General features: G+C 41.4%; 1 protein-coding gene across 4 annotated transcripts in view; it reads right to left on the reverse strand.

Annotated features, from left to right (window-relative positions):
• The window catches only part of Pdss2 (decaprenyl diphosphate synthase subunit 2), a 218,033-nt gene that overhangs the window by 95,334 nt on the left and 102,007 nt on the right, over nt 1-20,692 (reverse strand). For all 4 annotated transcript variants that reach the window (XM_040758279.1, XM_040758277.1, XM_040758278.1 and 1 more), the window contains one exon: nt 6,444-6,642. In XM_040758279.1, coding sequence (XP_040614213.1) covers nt 6,444-6,642 — 199 coding nt within the window. The remainder of the gene's footprint in view (nt 1-6,443; nt 6,643-20,692) is intronic.

The raw sequence follows: 20,692 nt of genomic DNA on the forward strand, positions 1-20,692 counted from the left end.
AGCTGAGGAGCTACTGGCATTTGAAAACTGCTGGAAGAGGGAGCATCAGCTTCCTTTAAAGCTGGTAGGTCAATCATACTCCAGGCAGGCCCCACACTTGCAAACTGGACTTGATGTGGGGCAGGAGACAAACCCAAAGTTGGGTGGGTAAACAGGTGAAGAGGGTAGAAATGGGAGGAGAATTGGATGAGAGGAAAGATATGATAAAAATATATGAAATTCTCAAAGAATGTAAAAAATATTTAAAAAGTCAAATCAAGTGTCTCTCTCTCTCTCTCTCACACACACACAAACACACACATATGTAATTCTAGCACTTGGGATGCAGAGGCAAAATATTTTATTTATTATTACTGTGTGCATGCATGATGCAGAGAATATGTGTGTGTGTCTACCATGAAGCATGTGTGGAGGTCAGAAGACAACTTCACAGAACCAGGTCATGGATCCCAGGGATTAAACTCAGGCTTACCTATCAAACCTCTTTACTAGCTGAGTCATCTCACTGACCCTCTTTACTTTGATGATTTACAACTCCAAGAAAGAGCAAGGAAAAGCCAAAGAAAAAGTGAAAACCCGTTGAAATAAAGAGAGAAGGAAAGTGGTCCGATAAGGACGTGTGTGTACTTCACAGACTGGCTGAAGTAAAATGAACTGAGGTGTAAGATACAAGAAGGGCAAAAAAAAAAAAAAAAAAAAAAAAAAAAGATACAAGAAGGGCCCCATGGGCAAGCCTGTGGGGTGAAGAGAGGATGGAGGGAGACACCAGGTGGAAAGCCTGGGATGCTGAGGACAGAAGAAGCTGTCCAACAATTGCTCATAAACTCCCAACTCAGGAAGTTTTAGGAAAGATGGTTGCAAGGCACAGAGTTAGGGACAATTCAACTTTGAACATAGCTTCTTCCTCAAAAACTGACTTCTAGAAAATAGAGAATGGGCTGGGCAGTGTTGGCGCACGCCTTTAATCCCAGCACTCGGGAGGTAGAGGCAGGCGGATCTCTGTGAGTTTAAGACCAGCTTGGTCTACAAGAGCTAGTTCCAGGACAGTCTCCAAAGTCACAGAGAAACCCTGTTTCAAAAACCAACCAACCAAACAACCAAACAAACAAAAAAAAGAAAACAGAGAATGGGATTTATAAAGATGGAGGTAGTTAAATGTGTAAGATTACTGTACCTGGACTTGGTGGTGTAGGCCTGAAATAACAGTAATTGGTAGATGGAAGTCAAGTCATCCTTGATTACAAAGGGGGGTCAGGACTAGCCTGGTCTACATGTAATTGTGTCAAAAAAAAAAAAAAAGATTACTGTAGCCAGTGTGGTCAACGATAGTACAGGCTCAGCTCAACATATTTCAAAAGTTATACTTCGTAGAAGGAGGGATTTTGTTTTGCTTTCTGGGGTGTTTTCAGTTCATTCTTTGTTGCCTCTCTTATTTTGTTGCTAGATTTCCAATTTGTCAGACCTTGAAAGAAACATTCACTTTACATGATGGCAGGTGCTTGATCTGCCAAAGAAATACTATATTACACTGTTTTCACTAAAGGTTTTAATGACATAATACATTTAAAAAGACAGATAGTAGTTCTCGTTCTAGTTTTTTAGTAGACTATATGCTAATATACATATACTAACATGCAGACTCAGAAAATGAAGTCTATTTAATATGTATCTATGTTAGCAAATGATAAGGAAAAAGCAGAAGAAATAATTTGTTTTGGAATTCTGAAGTATTTTCATGGTGGTATTTTGACTTTTAATTGACATAGAGAAGGTCTTTCATTATTATAATACCTAATAGTCTACTTACTTTCTGTGCAAGTTTACTCTAGCCATGAATATCTATGTACAAGTGGGTTATATGCAGGGCAGAACATTAATCTTGGGTGTCAAACTGAAGAGGCTTAACATATTAACACAATAATTGCTGAGTGTGTGTGTGGTGATATATTATTTATAATTTAATAAAGGTTGCCTGACGGTTCAGAATGCAAAGCTAGCCACAAACCATAGAGGTCAGGCAGTGGTGATACACACCTTTAATCCCAGCAGTCATACTAGCTAGCCATAGAGCAAGGTGGTGGTAGCACACACATTTAATCCCAGGATCCAAAATAGAGGCAGATGGGTCTCTGTTAGTTCAATGCCACACTGAGCTACACGGAATTGATCCAGTCCTAAAGAGAAACAGATCACACAAAGGTGATTTCAGCACTTGGGATCACACAACATTAATCCTAGCACTCGGGAAGTATAAAAAGAAGAAACAAAGGGTCTCATGGAGAGATTTAGTTTCCAGACTGAAGATTTGTGGAGAAGGCATTACACTCACAGGATTCATGGAGCCAGGATCACCCTTTCAGTCTGAGGTAGAGGTAAGAGCTAGTGGCTGCTTTGCTTATCTGACCCCCAATATCTATCTCTGGGTTTTTATTTTTCATGCTACATGTGTAGTGGCACACGCCTATAATTCTCAGTAGGTGGACACAGGAGGATCAAGAGTTCAAGGCCAATATCAGCTACAAAACAAGTTTGAGGAGGTCTTGGGTTACATTAGACAATGTCTCATAAAAGCCCCACCCCCAAATAAATAATTCCTACAAGTAAAATAAGCTAGTAAAGGTATAAATGCACATTGTCATAATAATGCCATTTTAGGCCTCTGATCCTGAATGCTGGGGACAAAGCCTAGTGTCTGCAAGTACTCTCTACCATTGATATAGATCTACAATCTCAGAAGTACCTATATTTAATGCGTATGACAGGGGAAGGGGAAATCTTAAGTTCACATAATACAGCATGGCTTTAGATTTCACTTTTGATATAAATTAGAAGGTAAAATTAATGATAAAAGACAGGACAAACAAACAAAAAACCCCAATAGCAGTCATTTATTTAAAATATATGGGTTGGGGAGATGGCCTGGCCAGTAAAGTATCTGCCATGCAATGATGAAGGCTTACTCTCTGGCACCCATGTAAAATTCCAGTGTGGCAGAACATTCCTGGAACTCCAGCAAAGGGGAGGCTCCCTGGGGCTTACAGGCTAGCCAGTTGAGCCAATCCCCAAGGTCCAGGTTCAGTGGGAGACCCTGCGTGGGTGGCCAGACATGGTGGTGCATGCTTTTAATCCCAGTATTCAGGAGGCAGAGCCAGGCAAATCTCTGTGAGTACAAGGCCAACTTGTTTTATACAGTAAGTTCTAGGTCAGCCAGGGATACAAACTGAGCTCTGTCTCAAAATAAAGAAGTAAATAAATAAATAAAAATTAGGTAGAGAGTAATTGAGGAGAAACCTGACATTGACATCTGGCCTTTTCAAATGTATGCAGCCATCCCTCTCATACTCACATGTACACACACCTAAATACGCACACACACACACAAATGTATATAATATACACACAAATATATAAAAGATTTATATGCGTAAATTGAACATATTTACACAAAATTCTCCCTGTAAACAGCATATTTATGCCTGTAGGAAGACAAAATTAACATAAGGAGATATATCATTCTGTAAGGAGTACATCTGTGCTGCCAGTTATTTAGAACTGTACGTCACTAGTGCTTAATAGAACAGCCCCCAAGAGTGACACCATAACAATGCTCTTGGGTGTCAGACAAGATCAGGCTGACTCCAGTCTCTCATCTCCATGAAAATGACTATGGGGCAATGTGAATTTATTTCTTTAAATGCCAGGCTTATCACTATAAAGTAAGGACTCTCTCTTCTCTCTCTCTCTCTCTTCTCTCTCTCTCTCTCTCTCTCTCTCTCTCTCTCTCTCTCTCTCTCTCACACACACACACACACAGAGAGAGAGAGAGAGAGAGAGAGAGAGAGAGAGAGAGAGAGAGAGAGAGAGAGAGAGAGAGAGATTGGCAAATAGCAATCCCTAAATAAAATAGTCTCATTTGTACTTTGGCATAATCTTAAAATAGAAATCCAGTCTGCATAAACACCAAAGAAAACCTGTAATGATAAGTTACAGCAGCTGGAAAGATGGCTCAGCAGTTTAGAGCTCTTACTACTCTTATAGAGGACCCAGGTTTGGTTCCTGCACCTACAAGGTAGATCATAACATCTATAACTCCAGTTCTAGGGGAACTGATGGCCTCTTCTCATCTCCAAGAGCTCTTGCATACATGTGGTACATACACACATAATTTTACACACCACACACACATTTTTTTAAAAAGCCTTTAAGTTATAAATTATATAGTGTGTTTCTATTTTATGAACTCCCCTCTAATTAATATGTCTCTGTGATAACTTGATGCCCAAAAACTAGAAGTTTAGACTCAGGAATGAGCACATGTTCAGACATTATAGCATATTCTACACAAGCAACTATATCAATGGTGTGAGGAAACTCATGACTTTGAAAGCCTGAGGTCTTTTAGTTCAGGTCTTTTACATAATGAAGTACTAATAAAACATTTCATAACTGAATGAAGGAAAACTCAATTATTAATTTTAAAGTCACTCTTGAATTCAAAACCTTGTTAATTTGTACTTGTGACTCCATCTATAATAGAAGAAGACTACTGTCTCAGGATTAATATACCAATTTCTATATTCAGCAATAGTTCAAAATCTAAGTGTTACCTAAGGCAATTACCTAGAAGACCCCTAATATCTTTAGGGAAAAGCCAAAGAGAGAATAATTGACTGTGCTAATTTTACCCTTGGCAATTATAAAACAGCTCTGACTGTCATCTGACTGCAGAGACCTTCAGCTAACATACTGCCTCTGGAGGGGCAGAGAAACATACCATTAGCTTGTACACAAATCCACCAGAAGAAAACTGGAAACCGGTAGAATGAATAAGCCATAGAATACTAAAACTGCTGCAAACACGACAACTTTACTCATCAAGTTAAATATACCCCCCCCCAAAGCAGGCTGTCAGTGTGAAAAACAGTGACATATTATAAACAAATTCTACATCACGTTCTGCCTGATCCCTCATTACTGTGTGGTCTATTTGTTTTTGTCTTTATTGACAATTTTTCTTACAAAAGGAAATTAAAACAGTAAATAGAACCTAAATATACCAAGACAGTAATCATTTTTAAGTCTTGTTTAATAAAATAGGTCCTCTGCTGTAAAATATTTATATCCCTTTAAATACTGCTCTGAGGAAAACAGTCCCAAGCGTTTCACTGAAAGGGCAGGTTTTGAACATGGGGAGGTGATTTGTCAAAGAGAACTCTTGACCTCACTCACGTAGTCTCTCTCCCCTTACTGTCTCTGCAGTTCACAATACTGTTCACACAATTTGGACCTCATCTATTATGATCAAATGAGTGCTATGAAATGCCTAGATTTGGAGATGAATGGTACTCTAGTTCTCTCATAGAAAATGAGCTGTGAAGCGAAGAAGATCCACGTTTGGAATGAACAGGCGGGATGCACAGGATGGGCAAAGGCTTAAGTTTACACAACCATCAAACGCAGGAAGAAACACTGTTGTCTAAAAAGGACTTTCTTTGCTGGAGGTGCTGGATACACGCAAGTGCGAAGGAGCGATGTGCACAGAGGCTGTGGAGGGGTGAGGTTCCCAAGGGGAGGATCCTGGTCACTCTTGTTTCTTGAGACTGCTGTTGGACATGCTGAGATTTCTTTTCTTTTTCCTGGTCTTCTCTTTGTAAATCAAGTAGTGGTGCTGAAATCCAGTGCCTAATGGAGCAGATGGTGGAGGTCTTAGGTGCTGGAACATGTATACTGATGCCTTTGAATGCTAAACACCAAGCTCAGGCAGATTTCACAGGCTGTGAAAATGATTTGATTTTGATGGTAATCAAACATCCATTTTCACTGGATTCAAGCCACGGTGGAAGAAAGAATATGTGACTGACACGGCTAGTTCAAGAAAAAGAATAATATTTAAAATATTATCCCCACAAAGGGAAGTGGTGTAAACAATCATTTGTTTACATCATTATGGCATGCCTGTACTTTCGGCACCTCTGCGCTTTTATAAGACAGCACAAAGTAGCTGGGATAACACACAATAGTGCTATGCTTGACTGTCATGTATGAAACCCTGGGTTCATTCAGTGTGGTAGAATAGTGCAAAGTAAATCCAAACTGACAATGAAAGGAAAACAAAAAGAACATTTTCTGAAAGCATTGAGCCTTAGTTTCTTTTGTAAGGTAAGACCATGCTGAGGCTAATTTCCAAAATACAGGACTAGGTACAATTAAGTAACAGATCTAGAATATTTCCTCTGCTGGGGTCTTAGGGTCTAATCCACTGCGACCACTGTTTATGCCAACAGGTCATTAGGTGCAGCCCAATGTACCCAAAAACTCTACCAGACTTTCACATGTGGAGACATTCCCTTCTCCAAGTAAGACCCATATTTCTCATAGACCACAGCAGGTCTGATAGAAAGGCAAGAAAGATCATGGGGTCAGTGAAGCCGGTCTGTTTTTACCTTGGTGTTCTGTAGAAGAGCTAGTCCATTGCAGGCATTTGCTAGAAGAAAGTCTCCACTCAGGATAGCTATTTTGTTTCCAAACTGCATGTCTTTCAGTGGCCCATCAGAAGACTGCAATTCACTTAAATTTACTATCCCACGATGCACGAGGAGAGCAGTGTGTATAAGTTCTGTGATCTCTGCCAAACTTCTTTGACTAAAACATAAAGGAAAGGTTTGCATAAATGTCAAGATTGAACAGGTGCTAGAGGCTCGCACCTTTAATCCCAGCACTCGGGAGGCAGAGGCAGGCGGATCTCTGTGAGTTCGAGACCAGTCTGGTCTACAGAGCAAGTTCCAGGACAACCTCCAAAGCCATAGAGAAACCCTGTTTCAAAAAACAAACAAACAAAAATTCAAGATTGTTTTACTTTATGACCAATGCCAGGATTCAGTTCTCAAGAATAAAACCATGCATACATGGTTTTGGGTGTGTATATTCAGGGGGGTGGGGGTGGGGGAGTGTGTCCTTTTCTAATAAAGCTTTTAGAAGTTTCTCTACTGACTAGTCTGGAACTTTTCTGTAATCCCCCTTACTCTTACTCTACCCTACAAATCACTGGTCTCAGAGAAATGATGGCCAGAAGCGACCCCCCGCTACACCCAAGTTTTTACTGAGATACCTTGCTTTCAATGCACATTTCTTCTTCACCTAACTTTAAGATTTCTGGGAACTGTCAATTACATCGTCAGGTTAAATGTGAATATGAGTAAGGCATAGGCTAAAAACTTTACATCCACGATCTCTTTTAGTCCTAAATATAGGGGATTTTCTGAAACATGGCCTCTTTCCTCCAGGACCATGTCTCCTAGGTTGAGAGTGGATGTATATACCTTCAGTAGGAAATAAGGCTGAACGGCCCGCTAAGTCCACAATTCAGGACTATATCTCATGAGAAGGTAGGAGATACCTGTCTCCTTCAATATATTTTCTACAGTTTGCATACTCTGTATGAGAATAAAAGTATTATTTGTATAATCAAACAAAACTTCCAAATATTTTGACCCTGCAGAATGAAATCGGATGGAATAAAATCATGTGATAAGTGGAACAAACAAAACAAAAAGCTAAGATCAGAGTATGGTGGCTATGCTCATGGAACCAGCACTTGGGAGGCTGAGCAAAGAGGACTGCCATGAGTTACACTGAGTTCCAGCCCAGCCTGGGGTAGTGGGAGACCCTGTCTTAAAACACCATAGAACAGAAACTGCCCCTCACACACACTAAAACAAAAGCAAGCAGGCGCTGAAAATATAAGCCTCCCCTCAACCCCGTGATAGGTATTATTAATCCTCGATTATAGGGGAGAAAATTGTTGCACACAAATGAAATGAGTTCTCAAGGGCACAGTAATGCGGAGCTGGGACTCTGTTGGAATCTAACTACTCTAGATGATTCAATGTGAATATAATGTGGTTTTGAGGCTCCCATTTCAGCCTCCACATTAACTCTGGGCTTGGCTGTGCTACTTGCTTGCCCAACAGAACATCAATAATCATGTCGAAAGGAAAGCTTTAGGAAAGCTCACAAACACACAACCTTAGGCTGGTTTAGGCAGTCACGGAGTTTAGGCAGGGCACAAGAGCCTTTCAGTCACTTCAGACATGTAAAAATAAAATGGTGCTGTCGAGATACCAACATGTATATGATGGCTTGCTCTGAAATAATAGGTATTTGATAAGAAAATTAAATACTTAACAGTGTTGCTATAACAAAAAGCTAAACTTGGTCTGAACAATGTGGGGGGCTGAAAATGTTGATGTTTTAGCATAAGCTGGAGAGGCAGTGAGCAAACTGTTACTGGAAAACCTCTCCTGCAGTAACTGGAAAGATAGGCATCTTTTGCTAGCTAAAATAAACCATACTTAATACACTTAGAGAGTTGGTAAGGAGATTTCAGGTAGGATGCTAGAAGTGTTGGCTAGCTTTCACTATATAACATACAGTGTATATGGATGCATATGTAATATAAGAGAGAGACAAACTAAAGAGACTTGCTCAATTTGCATGTAGTTTAAAACACAACAAAAGAGCAAAATAAAATTGTTCAACATTTCCAGTGTATCCAGAAAAAAATTTCCCAAATTAAGAAACAGTATTAGGGAAAAAAAAAAAAACAAATTAAAAGTGTGGGCTGACAAGACGGCTCAGCAGGTAAAGGCTTGACTTTGACCCTCAGAATCCACGTAAAGTCAAAGGAGAGAGAACCTGTTTCTAAAAGTTGTTCTCTGACCTCCTTGCTGTGGCTTGCAAGTGATGATGATGATGGTAGTATGTACTTATCATCCCAGAATTTGGGAGGTGGAGGTAGATCAGGAGTTCAAGATTGTCCTCAGCTACACAATGAGTTTGAGATCAGCTGTGATGGAGGTGGAAGACCTTTCCTCACACATAAAAACTTATTTGAATTTTTGTTTTTCGAGACAGGGTTTCTCTGTATTGTTTTGGAGGCTGTCCTGGCCTCGAACTCACAGAGATCCACCTGCCTCTTTTCACAGTCACATAGATTCTGGGGACCAATCTCAAGAGGCCTGCCAAGCTTACTCAGAAAGTGACCAATGACGTGTCACTGGGTGCATCAACCACACTCCAGGTCAGGTCCCATGCCCAGAGTAGCTTACACAGGACAGACTCTATGTGCTGCTTTGTTTTGGTATTTTTTTTCTTTCTGACTTTTCCTTTTAGTTTGTCTTGACTTTCCTTTTTTGTTGTTTTTCTTTTTTTTTTAGAGAGAGAGGGACTATGAAGTTGTATGGGGAAGAAAATGATAAAAATATATTATACAAAATATTTTAAAAATAATTTATTTTTATTTTGTGTGTATTAGTGTTTTGCCTGCATGCATGTCTGTGTGAGGGTGTAAGATCTCTGGAGTTACAAACAATTGTGAGCTGCCATGTGGGTGCTGGGAATTGAACCTGGATCCTCTGGATGAGCAGTCAGTGCTCTTAACCCCCGAGACATCTCTCCAGTCCCCCCAAAACATTTTAAAATAAAATAAAAAAACAAACAGTAGACTATTACAAAGCTCTAAGTGTGAACCAATTTTCATCGAAAGCGAGGCAGCTGTAAGGGCAGAGCAAATGTTACAGAGAATGATGAATCAAGAAGCTATTTCTAGGTATTAAGATTGGGCCCTAGCCAAGAAGTATTTCCTGCTTATAGAACAGGTAGATCTGACGACATGATTTGGATTTCTGGACAGCTGAATTTCAGAATGTCTATGGACCAGTGAGACTTGCTCTTTCCTAAGAGATGAGGTCTTACTACTATAGAGTTCTCAGGTGGCCCCCAAACTTCTGGCCTCAAGCGATCCTTCTTTACCTGCCCAACTATCTTGCTATCCCCTCAGGAAACAAGTTTTAAGAAGTGGAGCTAAGATATAAAACCATCTTTTTAAAAAGTGACCAAAAGAAAGGAATAAGAATTTTATTATGGGGGCTAGAAACATAGTTCAGTGGTCAAGAGTGCTTCTCATTCTCCCAGAGAGCCATGCGGGTCTGCAGCTCACAAATGCTTGTAACTCCAGCTCCAGAGGATCCAACACCCTCTTCTGGCCTCTGAAAGCACCCCTATGTACATGGCATACACTCACACAGACATACACATAAGTTAAAACTAAATCTTAAAAAAATCTTAAAATATTACTATCTCCCAAATACTTTCTGTTTTTGTAAAACTATTCCCTAAAAACAAAGGGAAAAAAACAAACCAAAACAAAATTTGGGGTGGGGTGTGAGATATGGGAAGAGTTAAGGGGAGCTGTGGGGAATGAGTATAATCAAAATACTTTGTATGCATGTATGAAACTCTCCAAAAATTAATAAAACCAGGCATGGTGGCACATGTCTTTAATCCTAGCACTTGGGAGGCAGAGATTGCAGATCTCTGTGAGTTCTAGGCCAGTCTGGTTTATATAGCAAGTATGTAACCAAGGCAACATAGAAAGACACTATCTCAAAAAACACCCAAAGAATTAATAAAAGCATTTTTATTAATATTGTCACATTTGACAAAAATTGCACAACGAAATTATGAGCAAGTATATAGCATAGAAGGGTCAATCAAATAGGTTAAGTCCCTCATGAAGTTTAGGTTAGGGAAGTAAAGTCCAGCGAGCCAGAAGCTGTAGGTGTTCTGAACTACCTAAGGATGAAAGTAAAGTGAGTGACTGTGAGCTTTCAATAAAGACACCTATAAAATAAACAGCATTCATTAAATAAATAGGAACCTTTAAATGCCACATTACCAGAAACAAGAGCATCTTAGTAATATTTAAGTGATAACTCATCATTTACTGTAGCCACCACTTTCATTCATTTGTACTACCTACTTGTCCTTCTAATTACAGCAGGCCCAGGGAGGGTAAATACTTGATCTAGAGCTTGAAGTTTGGAAAGGATAAAAGTTGTAACTCCGAGTCACCTTGTCATAGCGACCAATGACACTGTAAAATGTTTATTTCCCTAATGAATAGTGTGTGTGTGTGTGAAGTCAACGATATCAAAATCTGCAACAGTGGCACATGCCCACCATGCACACACACAGCTTCCAACCTTATTTTTAAGCACCACAGAAAGAAACTTTTGTAAGAGACAGTATAGTAAGAACAAGATGGCCTCTAAAAATCTTAAGTGCCTCCTCACCTCTCTAGGGTCTCACTATGTAACCTTGGCTGTCCTGGAATTTGACATGTAGAACAGGATGTCTTCAAACTCATGGAGATCTACCCTCCTCTGCCTCTTGAGTGCTGGGATTACCATACCCAGCATGTTTTGTTTTTGTTTGTTTCTTGTTTTGATTTTCAATTTATTCTTAATATAATGTGTGTATGTGTATCTGTGTGTGGGTTTGTACACTCTGTGAGTGCAGGTACCTGAGAGATCCAGAAGAAGATATCAGATCCCCTGGAGCTGGAACTATAGGCGATTGTGAGACACCCAATATCGATGGGTGCTGGGAACCAACCCTGGGTCCTCTGGAAGGGCAGTAAGTGCTCTTACATGCAGAGCCATCCGTCTAGCTTCAAGCTTGCCTCTTTTAATTCAAAGTAACTGGGAAAACTTCATTAAAATTTCCCCAAATCGTTTGATTAGAATCAAATCAATAGATTTGTCCTAATCAACAATCTAACTTGAGAATAGTTCTCCTTTTGCCTGTGCCACAATATTAAGCTCAGGGGTGAATCCGTGTATGCTCAAGTCATGGGTTTCCTCATCATTGAAAGGAAGCGAGGAAACTAAAGAACAGATTTCTTCCAGTTCTCAACTTCTTAGATTCGGCTTTTGTTGTTGTTTTTAGTTACTTAGACTAGCAGGCAATTGTTAAAAAGAGTAAACTATTGCTATTATTGGGCCCCACTTTCTGTAGGAAGAGGAATGGAGTGTTCAGTTGTTTTTAAACCTGTTCTGTAATTATCATCTAGCACTGTGCTCTCGACGTCTCAGATTTTATCAGATGAACAACTTGGGACCACATTGTACAAAAGTACAATATAGTGGCCAGCAGGGAAGCACTGCCAAGTGTAAAGGAATCTAAGAGAATTTGCTTCTTATTATTTTATTCCTATTTTAGGTACCCAAAGCAATTTAGTTAAGCTTTCAGTATACTGAAGCTAAAATTTACTTTAAATAAAAGTCTCCAGGTTTGTACTGTTGGTTATTTATTATTACTGCTTAGCCTTGATTAGAAAAGGAGTAATAAATAAATAAGTTGGGCAAGGTGGTATTCATGAGAATCACAGAGACTTGGAGGCCAGCCCTTGCTACTAATGAGTTCTAGGCCAGCCAGGGGTACAGAGTGAAATCTAGACTAGCCAATGATATGAGATCACAGACTCAACCCTTCCCAGAACCCCCAACAACAATAAAACCCCAAATCAACCAACTTACAAAAAGTGGCCAGAGTAAGGAAGCAGTTGCTGTATTGAAAGAAACTGATGAATGTTTTTTATAAGAATTCATGCCCACCAGCACAGAAAGATGTCCCCAGTGGTGCAATAGTGACAATTATATCTTGGGGGTAACCTATAGCTTAAGGACTGTCCAAAAGGAGGGAATCCATGCCTTGGACTGTAAATGTAGCCAGCCATCTGAGCATGGTGGATCCTAGAGAGCCTACTACTGTCATTTTCCTAAACCAGTACAATTCCTAACCACACTCTAAATACCTATTCTTATATCTACAGATAAGCATAGCTTCTATTTTGCAGCAGACTGAGGCCATCACAGAAATTCACAACTGGTTAAAATACAAAGACCAACTGACTGTGGGGTATCCAGCCCCAACTGATACATCTACCACACAATCCCTATACCTAATGCTCAGGGGACATCATACAAGGGGGTAGAAAGACTGTTAGAGCCTGAGGCTCAGAACATCTGCTTCAAGAATGTCTTCTATGTACCAAAGGGAGTTGCTCCCATTAAATCTCAGCAGGTTGTATTTACATATACATTTGTATGCATGTATGTATGTTTCTAGGTGACAGTAAGAAAGCAGCAGAGGTCATGATGTTAGTAGCAAATGGGGAGTACAGGAGGAAAACATGGAACGGAAATGATGTCATATATGATTCATATATGAAATTTTCAGAAAAATGTTAAAAATTTATATCGAATCACTCTCTTTGAATTATATATTAAGCAATTTCATTTGTTTTTTATTTCATTTTCCTCTAACACTTCTCCAAGATTTTAGCATCCTGTTTCAGAAATAAAAACAGCGGACATTGCTAGTTATCTACTCGCCTAACCTCCTTACTAGAAACAAAGATTTATTGTGTCTGAAGTGGCCATGTAGTCCTTTAAGATCTCCTCACTATTTGGGCATGGTGGCACAGGCCTTTAATCAAAGCACCTGGGAAGTGAAGGCAGGAGGATTCTCATCCTTCACTTAAGAGTTCAAGGTCAGCCTCGACTATTTAATTCCCCATCTCAAAACCAGCAACCAAACAAAGCCCCAAAAACCCCTTCGGCAGCTGATGCAGTTCTGTGATCATATGACAAGTCTAGCCAAAGATTATAAACACACACACACACACACACACACACACACACACACACACACACACACACACACACACACACACGTCTAGGAGGCGGGGTTTCTGAAATAACTCTTAGTAGGAGGAGACGAGACAGACTGATTCAGTTGGCACGTACCTCTGGCAACCCCCCCTCCCCTGGTCTAGACTATGACTGGACTTCTTAGAGGGGCAGTAGAGACTCAGGGATCTAATGTAGCCCACAGTCTGCTGGAGGGAGACAAGAAGGAAGGAGAGCCTGAGCTCTAGTGGGCCTGAGTGCTCCACCTGTCCTCATGTGCCACTGCTGATTCCGTGTCAATGCTTCTATTTACACCCCTCCTTGAACCTCTGCTCTGTGCTGGTGACTGAGCCCAGGACCTGGGGTTGCCCAACACAGAATCAGCAATTAGACTTGTCTTTTGAGAGAAATAAATACTGTCTCCTTAAAGCTACTGTTATATTCAACCTAATCAAGTCCTAATAAAAAATTGTGCCAAAAAAGGCAAGACATTTTATGTTCATCTTTCTGCACTCTTGTGTTTTTCAACTATCTCTTGGAGATGGTTCCACATAATTTACTGGCAGAGAATATTTTAACTCTTGCTCATTTAAAATATCCAGAGAGACCACTGTGTACGAAGGAAACATGCACTTTCACTGTTCTAGAGTGAGTAACTGGTATGTTTTGTTTAAAGAGTTTCTTTTGAATTAGTGCATGTGTGGGTATGCTCACACACACTTGTATGTCTAGAGGTCAGAGTACAACTTTTTGGAAGTCGGCCCTGTCTTTCCATTTTGCTTTTGTTTGCTTGTTTTTCCCTTTACGGTTTCTGCTGCCTTGCTTCCTCCACACTAGCTGGCTTCTGAGCTTCCAGCCAATTCTGTCTCCATCTTCCATTTCACTGGCATTGCAGGCATGTGACACCACACTGGTCTTTTACTTGGATCTGAGGGATTAAACTTGGGTCACTGGGTTTGCACAGTTTAAATATCTAAAAATCATCTCTAGCCAGGTATTGTGGCACACACCTTGATCCCTGCAGAAGCAGGAGAATCTCTGTGAGTTCAAGGACAGTTCGGTTTATTTATTTGGCTGCAGGACAGCCAAGGCTACATAGTGAACTCTATCTTAATAATGATAATAATAGTCAGTTCCATGCCACTTTTTAAATAAAGCTTTCTCCCATTTTCCCAGAATTACCTTCTTCTGTACTTAAAGGTCTTGGAAGATAGCTCAGTCATTCCCCATACCTTTTCATTTCTACACTTTAATTATCCATCTACTTCCATGCACTGCCTAGAAAGTATTTGTTAAAGGAGCAATTTGTTACTTAGCAACAGCTTTAGAAAGGCCTCAGGCCTGCTATCACTGATTTTAGAAGGGAAGCAATGATCTATACTGAAGTTAGGCTTATAGAAACAGTGGTAAGTCCTCAGGGTCAATTAACCTTCAATTAACACCTTCTAGGTAAGTCATAGGCACACAGCTGATGCTGAATTATTAGTTTGTTCTTTACAGAAACTTGAAATCTCTCTATGCTCTAGACTTAGGCCTATGTTAAAATAGTAGGACAGCCAATGCACCTCACCATATGGGGAGATTAAAAGGCAGTGGAACCTCCCCCCCCAATTCCCTGTTTCCTTCTCTGTCCTCCCATCCTTCCCTCCATTCCTTTGTTTTAAAAAATATAGACTGGTATAGTCAATATCTATGTTGTCTTCTTCATAAATGTTTACAGGTTGACATTTTGAGTTTCTAAAAATGCATTTAAGAAATAAAATTTTTGAGGAACTTTCAAACATAAAAGTGGAAAATATTGCATCAAGAGCCTCTATGGACAGAATTGTTAACGCCAAGCCAAGATGGCTTCAGTTACATCTTTTGCTCTCTTTCCAGATCACTTTGAAGTAAATGCCACATGCTATGTCAAATGTCCTATTAAAAAAAATGGATAGTGGTGATTATGGCTGCACTTATTAAATTACTTTAGGCCAATTATTATTATATGCTGAGACCATGTGTAAAATAATTGTTGCAAGAATAACTCAGCTGGTTAGTAAATAAACTTATTTCAAACAGTGGCTCTTGCAGGTGAGCAGTTCATCTTCTGTACAGGGGGCTCAGCTGACCAGCTAAGCCCACACAGCTGATAAGCAGCAGCTGGACTCAAGCCCAGGGCTCTTGGGTTCTAAAGCCTAGGCTCTTTGCATATCAATAGCAAACTCATCAAAACTCAAAACACAACATGTACAAGATTTAGTGTCTTTCTGAAAGTAAAATGGTTGGCCAGAGTCATTTTATTTGAACCCTAAAACATTTTTATCTTAAAAAAGGGATTTTATAATCATGTTGAAAGAATAAATTAAAAAAGTAAAAATATGTCAGAAAAAATAAGACTAGATTTAGGTTTTAATACTTGTTAAGAAACTATGACTACGGTTTTGGTGTGTGTGTGTATGTATGCTCAAGTGGTTTTTCACTGCTACGATTGGAATCCAGGATCTTGCATATGCTAGGCAATCGCTGGGCAATACTTTCAACTTCTGTAGCTTTAATATGTACAATAATAGCATGATTGGCAAATATATATTTTTGATGGAATGCAGAAAAATAACTAAATACACTTGAAAAACAGTTGTGACAAAGATAATATTTCAAATTCTTACAGACAAGCTATATCTATGGCAGGCGTTAGTGGTGCACGCCTTTGGTCCCAGTCCCTGGGAGGCAGAGGCAGGTGCATCTCTGTGAGTTTGAGGTCAGCCTGGTCTACAGAGCAAGTTCTAGGACAGGCTCCAAAGCAATACAGAGAAACCCTGTCTAGAAAAAAATAAGAATAAAAAACAAAAGCAAATGATGTTGAACCTACTGGCTGCCACTTGTATGGGTAAAAGATCCCCACTTTACAACCTGAATAAATACATACTAAGATGGATTAATTATCTAAGAGTGAAATATCATATTATAAATTTAGGAAAAAAGCATATATTTATTGGAAAATATCCATGAATATCCTTTTAGTAAGTGACATATAAACCAATATTTCCCACACTTTCATTCTATCACATCTAGTATATTCATATATTTACTAGGTCTATCTTGGTGCCTTCCTGTTGATGGAAACGGGAGAAAGCAGAGGAACACAGTAAAATACATCAACAGGCTGTAGTGATGCTCAGAAGGCTCACTCACTCACTCTTAACTCCAGCTCCAAGGGACCTGATACCCACTTCATTATTGTGGTTCAAGTTCCTAAACCCATCTCTAGAAAGGATAGGCTCTTGATATTTGTTAAATGAACTAACTGATATTTGAGTGAGTGAATGGATAGATGAATAACAGCATGGGTTGATCTTTGGAAGAAAATGATGGAAAAAGCAGAAAGGAAGGTGGGAAAAGTAGATGCTGAGACTAAAATCTTTCCTATACCAAGTTCCATGCTGGTCTCAAACTTGCTATTGTCCTTTAAACGCTGATTAAAGGCATAAGCCACCATTTCTGGACTTAGCAATTTGCATATATTTTAATAATTTGCATATGCATTTACATACTTAAGCTTTTAAGATATGCAGACAAAGCACAAGCAAAACTTGAAATTTGGAGGTAAGACTGGTAAAAAGGTACCAGATAAGCTCATTTCCCACAGGAAGGAGCATGGATGAGGCTGGCCTCATGGACCAAGAGAGTCTTGAACAAGTGAAATCAAGTCATCAAAGAACCCTGAAGCAATATGAGTGACCTGATGAAACTAGTGCCAGTGCAATTCATGGTGCACAAAATGGAGACAAGCGTCAAGACCCTGCTCCTATCGCCTAATTCCAGAGAGACACAGCCAGGGCTACCTAGCCACCCCCCACCCCCATAGCAACTAATTCCAGCACTCTGTAGGCTGAAGTGAAGGATCATGAGTTTGATGCTAGTTTAGCTCACACAGTGAAAACCACCAAGAGCTGGGAATATAGTTTAGTGTTAGGAACATTTGAGTAGCATCTGTCTTGTGGTAGCGGGGGGAAAGAGATGACCCCATCAACACATGAGGCAGGAGGGAGAGCCATCCCTGCCCCCCACCAGCTGCAGCACTCGGAGAGCAGGCCCTGCACCTCACCTGGCAGCAAGATAGAGCTAACCCAACCGGGCATTGGTGGCGCACACCTTTAATCCCAGCACTCGGAAGGCAGAGGCAGGTGGATCTCTGTGAGTTCGAGGCCAGCCTGGTCTACAAATCGAGTTCCAGGACAGCTTCCAAGACAATACAGAGAAACCCTGTCTAGAAACACCAAAAAAAAAAAAGAAAAAAAAAGAAAAAAGAAAAAAAAAAGAAAAAGAAAAAAAAAGGAAAAAAAAAAGATAGAGCTAACCCTGTTGGTGGAGGTGTGGGTGAGCCAGTCCTGTGGGAGAGCTGCCCTACTATTCCTCTGTCATACTGTGGTGTGGGTTGGGGAGAGCTGCCCTACTATTCCTCTGTCATACTGTGGTGTGGGTTGGGGAGAGATGCCCTACTATTCCTCTGTCATACTGTGGTGTGGGTTGGGGAGAGCTGCCCTACTATTCCTCTGTCATACTGTGGTGTGGGTTGGGGAGAGCTGCCCTACTATTACTCTGTCATACTGTGGTGTGGGTAGGGGAGAGATGCCCTACTATTCCTCTGTCATACTGTGGTGTGGGTTGGGGAGAGCTGCCCTACTATTCCTCTGTCATACTGTGGTGTGGGTTGGGGAGAGCTGCCCTACTATTCCTCTGTCATACTGTGGTGTGGGTTGGGGAGAGCTGCCCTACTATTCCTCTGTCATACTGTGGTGTGGGTTGGGGAGAGCTGCCCTACTATTCCTCTGTCATACTGTGGTGTGGGTTGAGGAGAGATGCCCTACTATTCCTCTGTCATACTGTGGTGTGGGTTGGGGAGAGCTGCCCTACTATTCCTCTGTCATACTGTGGTGTGGGTTGGGGAGAGCTGCCCTACTATTCCTCTGTCATACTGTGGTGTGGGTTGGGGAGAGATGCCCCCTTACCTCTTGCCCCTTATTACCCCTGACAGACAAGTGAGTTGACCCTCCCCCTTACCAGCTACAGTACTAAGGAAAACGGGCCCTGCTCATAGCCTAGGCAGCACAGTAGAACTGACCCTGTTGGCAGAGGTATGGGTGAGCCAGCCCTGATATTGTGAGCAAAGGAGGCTATCCTCATTACTCATCTGTCATGTGGAAATCTCTCCCCTACCCTCAATCAACGCCTGAGGCAGGTGTAAGAGCTGGACCTGAGGTCATAAGAAAGGGAGAGCTGTCTCTGCCCCTCATCTGATGCAGCACTTGGAAGAGTAGCCCCTAAGGACACACCTAGGCAACACAGTAGAGCTGGCCCTGAAGGTGTAGATGTGGGAGAAGGGACCCAGAGGACACAGAAGCTTGAGAACTGGCCCCACGCCTTGCTCATCGCTGCAAGGGGTAAACTAGCCAGGGCAATGCAGGAGAGCTCACGCTGGTGGTGAGGGCAGGGACAGCTGGTGGGCTGATCAACCCTGCAACTACCCAGACCCAGAACCAGTGTTAATTGTTGGCCCAGTATAATACACCACAGTATCTCTATCTTTTATTTTTAAGTTCTTTCCCTCCACTCAAGCAGGCATGAGCATGAACACACAAGCACTGAACAAGTGCACACATCGCAGGCATGTGTGCTTATCCCCCCCCCCCCAGCTAAGCTTCCTAGTTGGTTCTTAAGCTTGCCACGCCCATTCTTGCTTGGGGCCTTTTCCTTTTGCTCTGTCTGTACTGTATTTCTTTGCATATATATGAGGCATAGTGGTTCACCTCCTCCAGGTCTAAGTGCCCTTCTCTGCAAGACCTTCCCAATGACTCCACAGGCATGGCAGCCACCACCCTACTCCTTTGCCGGACAGCATCACCCCAACATTTCTACATTTTAAGCACTGATGGCATGCACTACTGTTGGGCACATGGGTTCTTTTGCTTGCTTATGTTATGTTTTCTCCATCATCTCTGAACAAGGGAAAACAGACAGAACAAAAGAATTCTTAAAATACACTTTAAAAATATCTCACTTAAGAGTATTCACTAAACATGTGTGGGGATTTGGGTTCAATTCCCTCAAAAAAGTAAGTTAAAAATCAGCCACCACCTCACTCATATATGGATTTTAGATATGGATCAGGGGAGTCTCAGCCTACAATCCCAGTGCCAGTGAGTCTGGGAAACAGGGAGGTTCACAAGGGAGATGCATGATACTCCAAGGATGTGGAATGAGGCAAGATCTCCTGAGCAGATTGGGAACATGGGGGAAGGGAGAGGGAGCCAGGAAAAAGAGAGGGGGATAAAGGAGGGGAGAAGAAGGTATGGGGGAGCAGGAAGGTTGAGTCGAGTTTAGAATAGAGGAGAGCAGGATGAGAGATACCATAATACATTGAGTCACTGTAGGTTTGAGGAGAGAGCTGACACTAGCGAGATCTCCAGAGATCTACAAGGATAACACCAACTGGCAAACTAAGCAATAGTGGAGAGACTACATTAAATGCCCCTCCTTGGTGGTAAGGTTGATGACTACCTTATATGCCATCCTAGAACCTTCATCCAGTGACTGATGGAAGCAGAGACAGATACCCACAGCTAAACACTGAACTGAACTCCTGGAACCCAGTGACAGAGATGGAGGAGTGATGAGCAAAGGGGTCAAGACCATGGTGGTGAAACCCACAAAGACAGATGACCGGATAAGGGGGAGCTCTTGAATCCCAAACTGATGCCTGAGAGGCCAATAGGGGACTTATCCAGACTCCATGAATGTAGTCTCAGTGAGGAGGCCACAGAAAACACTGGGGCCTTGGGTAGTAGATGCTCTCTCAGCCTGGACACATGAGGAAGGGCCTAGGTCCTGCCCTGGATGAGATGACAGACTTTGGAGACCCCCCCATGAAGGGCCTCCCCCTCCCTGGGGAATGATGTGGTGATTGGGTGGGGGGCTGGAGGGCTGGTGGAGGGACAAGGGAGGAGAGGTGGGAGAGGGAGCTGGGATTGACATGTGAAGCATTCATGTTTGTAATTTAAATAAAAACATTACAAAAAACAAAAAGAAAAAAAAATCAGCCACCACGGGGTTGGTAAGATGGCTCAGCTTAAAATGCCAAGCCTGAAACCCTGAGTTCAATCCCAGCTCCACATGAGTGT

Source organism: Mesocricetus auratus, unplaced genomic scaffold (genome assembly GCF_017639785.1).
Source record: "Mesocricetus auratus isolate SY011 unplaced genomic scaffold, BCM_Maur_2.0 Super-Scaffold_100018, whole genome shotgun sequence".
Lineage (NCBI taxonomy): Eukaryota > Metazoa > Chordata > Mammalia > Rodentia > Cricetidae > Mesocricetus > Mesocricetus auratus.